We start from the raw sequence: 4,498 nt of genomic DNA, 5'->3' as shown, positions 1-4,498 counted from the left end.
AAGAATTCTAGAAAGTGGTTGTTTTAGCATCATTTTATATATTGTATGTTGAATGCCTGTTTTCTTGCCTGGGTTGGCCCATCTTTTGGAGTTTCTATGAGTTATTATTCTTGGGAGCTTCTGAACTTCAGCCTTGGACATTAGGCATGGGCAGTCCAAGGCACATAGCGGGAGATTCCTATGAGCCTTCCATTTGTTCCTATTGGGCCTAAAGTCCTTTGCCCCCAAAACAGGGTTTATTTCCTGACAGCATAGAGCTATAGATAGGTCCTGAGAGTACATGGCTGTGGGCTAATGGCCAAGAGAACCCCCACGAATCCCATCTCTTCATGAGAAGTGATTTTCCCACCTTTATACCACATATCCTGTGTGGACATTCCAGAGAGAAACGTAATTTTCCATTCCTTGCCCTTGGAAATGAATCTCTGCCTAGTAATGGGGATAAACCCAGTCTACAGGTGGAGAAATTGAGATTCAGAGATGCTTGGCTGAGGTCACAAAACAATAGGAAAAGGGGACTTGGTTCCTGAGCTGCCTCCCTCACCTCCCTGCGCCCAGGTCATGAGTGAGGCAGGAATGCTTGAGCCCTGAGAGCCCTCTGGCCAGGCAGGAGCTGTGTCTGTGTGTGAAAAGGGGCCCTGAGGGGTTTCTTACTTCAGGTGCCTGTGATGTGTCAGGGAGGGGCTGGAGGAAGTTGACTAACTTCAGTGGTGGAACCAGTCCATCTCCTTCAACCTAGGAAGGCAGCCAGTCTGGGACCAGTATAAAGGGTGCCCTGGCCCCTGCTCAGCTCAGCATTCCACTAGAAGCCCATCCAGCCATCCTTCCTGTGGGCCTGGTAAGTGTGAGCCAACGGAACCAGGGGCCTCCAACAGGCAGAGCATGATGGAGGGAATGCCAGGGTGGGTGCAGGTATCCTCATGGACTGGATTCAGCTGCAGTACCTGTGCTTCTAGAAGGGCTCCAGTCACTGTGCTGAGGGACAGGTGTCATGGAATGGAAACAGAAAAGATGACAATCTCCTCCTGTCACCTCTTTCCTTGGGGCCATGTTCTGGAATGTGTGTGTGTGGTGAATGTGAGAAAGTGTAAGAGTGAGACAGAGGGTAGGGGCAGGGAGATGGGGATGCAGCATGAATATGGCCAAATTCTTTCCTCAAATTCTTTGATTTAGGTTGACCGTGATTTTGCCTCTCTTATGGGGGCAGAGGCTTCAGGGAAAGGCCTGTAACTCTTGGCTCTGTGGCAAAAGGGGAAACTTCAGAATGGAGAAAACTTTCTCTTTGGAGAAACCCAGGCAGAGCAGGGGCAGGAAAGCCGAACTTAAAAGTGGAGATTTGGAAGAGCCAGCTCCATTCTCAGCAACGTTGCTGCCCCTCCCGCCACCCCTCACCTGAGCACTGGGGCTTCAGGGAGAGCTCGGAGCTCATGAGGAAAGTAGCTCTGCAGTTAACAGGCCAACCTGCTCGTTTTAAAGAGGAGACAGCTGGGGCCCAGAAGGGCTAAGTGCCTGGCCCAGGAGCACACAGTATTTCAGTGAGGTATTTAAACCAAGAATATGTCATGAGACTCCAATCCAGGGCTCACGCCATGACCTCTCACCTCCTCTGCAGCATGGGCTAATGGCTCCCAGAACTTTCCTAGGACTTAACCTCTTTCTGCTATGACCCCAAACTCTTTCCTCCTTGGAGGTCAGAAATGAGGAGAGGCAAGGATGAGTAGCCAGCAGGAGATGCAGTGGGGCCCAGCCCACCCTTTCGGAGCAGCTCTGGAGACAGAACTCTTGCAGGAAAGGAAGCTCCCAGGAGGGCCTCTCCCTGCCTCTCCCCATCACTACCCACCCTCTGTTGCTTCTGGGGAGTGACAGCTGGAGGTGGCGGGAGAGTCCCGGCCCCGGAGACGAGAGGGGCTGCTGAGGAACCAGGCACTGATTGCTTGGGAATTCCTCTACTGCCTCTCTTCAGCCCGCCCTCTGATCCCTCCTGTTTTTCAGGTTGACCTGAAGCAGCTTCCAAGATGTCCCAGCAGCAACACACTCTGCCAGTGACCCTGCCCCCGGCCCTCAGCCAGGAGCCCCTCAAGCCTGTTCCTCCTCCCGCTGATACCCAGCAGGAGCAGGTGAAGCAGCCAACTCCACTGCCTGTCCCATGCCAGGAGGTGCCCTCTGAGCTCCCAAGGGAAGTCCCCTTGGAGCAAGGAGAGAAACACACAACTCCTGTGAAGGGGGTGCCGGAGCAAGACTGTGAGCCCCAGCCCCAAAAGCTACAGCAGCTGGAACAGCAGCTGGAACAGCAGCAACAGCAGCAAGAGACACAGGAGCAGGAACTGCACCTGGAAGAGCATCTGGAACAGCAGCAGCAGGAGGAGCAACAGGAGCAGAAAGGGCAGCAGCAGCAAGAGGAACAGCATGAGGACCAGGATGCGGAAAAGTTGGAGCAGCAGCTGGAGGAGGCTAAAGCACAAAGGGAGCAACAGCTAAAGGAGCAGCTGGGACAGGAGAAGAAGCTCCCAGACCAGCAACTGGATGGAGAGGTAGCAAAGAGAGATGAGCAACTGGAAAAGAAAGGAGAGCAGCTGCCGGAGCACCCGGGGCAGCAGGAGGAGCAGCCAGAGCCAGCAGAGCAGCAGGACGGGCAGCTCAAACAACCTGCATGTGTCCCAGCTCCTGGCCAGGCCCAAGAGACCCACCCAGTCCAGCCACTGAAGGGGGAAGGCTTGCCCCCTGCAGAGGAGCAGCAGCAGAAGCAGGAGGTGCAGTGGCCTCTCAAGCATAAGTAACCACCCCCAGATCCCAGAGGCCCTCAGGCCACTGCACATGAAGTGAAGAGAGAGCTGAACCAGTGGCCTCACTTACCTCAGGTCCCCCAGTCTGGACGGCCCACCTCATCTGTGAACCTGCCTGACCCTGTCCCTCTGCTTGTCTCTGTGATAGAGTGGGATGAGGGAGGGGGAAGCTATTGCCCAGCACCTACTCCTGATGACTCCAGTCCCACCCCATCCCAACCTCAGGTGGCCAGAGCCTCTGCCTGAAGATAGTTACTGCAGTCGTCGCTCTGACGCCATCCCCAGTATTATAGCAGAATCTGTGAGTGTGTACAATGATACAGAATAAATCCTGGAAGTCTGGGATCCTGTATTCTCTTGGGCTTTTGTTTCTCTGCCTCTCACCATATTAAAAACCCGTGTATGGGTCAATGGTTGCAACCGACTCTCTTGGCCAACTCCCAAAGGAGGACAGATATTTTGACCCCTCCTCTAAGTCTGTTCCCCAAACCACCCAATGCTTTAAACAGCTTTTTAAAAATGAAACCAAACCAATACCATACCAAAGCAAAAAATGATTTCATCATGCATCTGAATGCAACACTTGCCAGTTTTGAAGCGTGGATAAGTTTTTCTGGTTGGAGGAAGAGGATCTGGCTGTCTCAGCCCAGCACTGCCTTACACGCAAGGAGCACAATTTTAGCCTCAGGGGGTGGGCAGGGAGTGGAGTTCCCTCTGGGGTCTGGTCCCTTCCTAGGTTTTGTATCTGTAGAATGTCCTCATGTTTTCTAAGAGTCTTATGCACTGCCTACTTGGTTAAAGAAGATTTTAGTACAGTATTAGAAGCAGCATTGGGCAAGATGAGGAGAGGAGAAACTCCTGGGACTCATCTTTGATGGGGAGTATGACAGTGTTACTAATGGAAGTAAAGGCTATGCCAACTGGAATCATGGAAGCCAAAATGCTGAATCAGCTGCAAGGTCATTGTACCCTTTACCCTCCCTGACATTTCTGTAGTCTTTACTACCATCAATCATTTCAGGACACGGAGCTCTCTCTTTCCTGGGGATCGCCAGCCTTTAACTATTTAACCACATCATCTCAGGCAGTTTGTCTCGTTACCCGTAGGCATGAGGATATGTCAGGGACATCCTTACTGATACTTCCATAGGCACCCAAACTAAATAGGTCTGAATTGCCTTTAGCATCTCCTCCTCCCCACCCAACTCCAGCAACACTCACTATCTTTCCTCCTTAGGTATTCTCTCTCTTGAGGAACAATATTACCTTGTGCTTTCACCTAAACCAGAGATACCATCATCATTCCTCACTCCTCTTCTCTTCTTCCCTACTCCCCACCAACAATCAAGTCCTTGCTTTCCCTACATACACCTCCCAAGCCTGGACTGAGATAATTTCTTACCAAAGCTTTTGCAATGGCCTTCAAGCTGATTTTCTTTATCCTCTGTCTATCTACCCATCACATAGAGGACAGAGTGTTCTGCTTAAAATTATGATCTAACAGCATTACTCCTTGGGTTAACACTTGTCAGTGCCTCTCATTACTTATGGGACAAGAGCTAAAAGGAAGTCTGGGTAGAATGGGCGGGGGCGGGGGGGCAGGAACTAGGGAGCAGAGGTAGAAGTGATTAGAAACACCTGGAATATGTGAAAAATTATTTTGAAGTCTTAGGTTTTGATTTTTTAATAGACCTTATATTTAACAACAGTTTTGG

At 51.2% G+C, this 4,498-nt stretch overlaps 1 protein-coding gene across 1 annotated transcript; it reads left to right on the top strand.

Annotated features, from left to right (window-relative positions):
* Positions 1–802: 802 nt before the first annotated feature.
* Positions 803–3,090, top strand: LOC103291367 (involucrin). Its single transcript, XM_008147375.3, has 2 exons — positions 803–838; positions 1,993–3,090. Exon 2 carries the CDS (start codon positions 2,016–2,018, stop codon positions 2,775–2,777), a length of 762 nt encoding a protein of 253 aa, XP_008145597.2. The 5' UTR covers positions 803–838; positions 1,993–2,015; the 3' UTR covers positions 2,778–3,090.
* The last annotated feature ends 1,408 nt before the right edge of the window (positions 3,091–4,498 follow it).

Source organism: Eptesicus fuscus, chromosome 22 (assembly GCF_027574615.1).
Source record: "Eptesicus fuscus isolate TK198812 chromosome 22, DD_ASM_mEF_20220401, whole genome shotgun sequence".
NCBI lineage: Eukaryota > Metazoa > Chordata > Mammalia > Chiroptera > Vespertilionidae > Eptesicus > Eptesicus fuscus.
This window is presented reverse-complemented; position numbering and strand designations above follow the sequence as displayed.

What these genes read in the sequence shown, in the direction of transcription:
- LOC103291367 (XM_008147375.3), top strand. Translation starts at nt 2,016, where the DNA reads ATGTCCCAGCAGCAACACACTCTGCCAGTGACCCTGCCCCCGGCCCTC.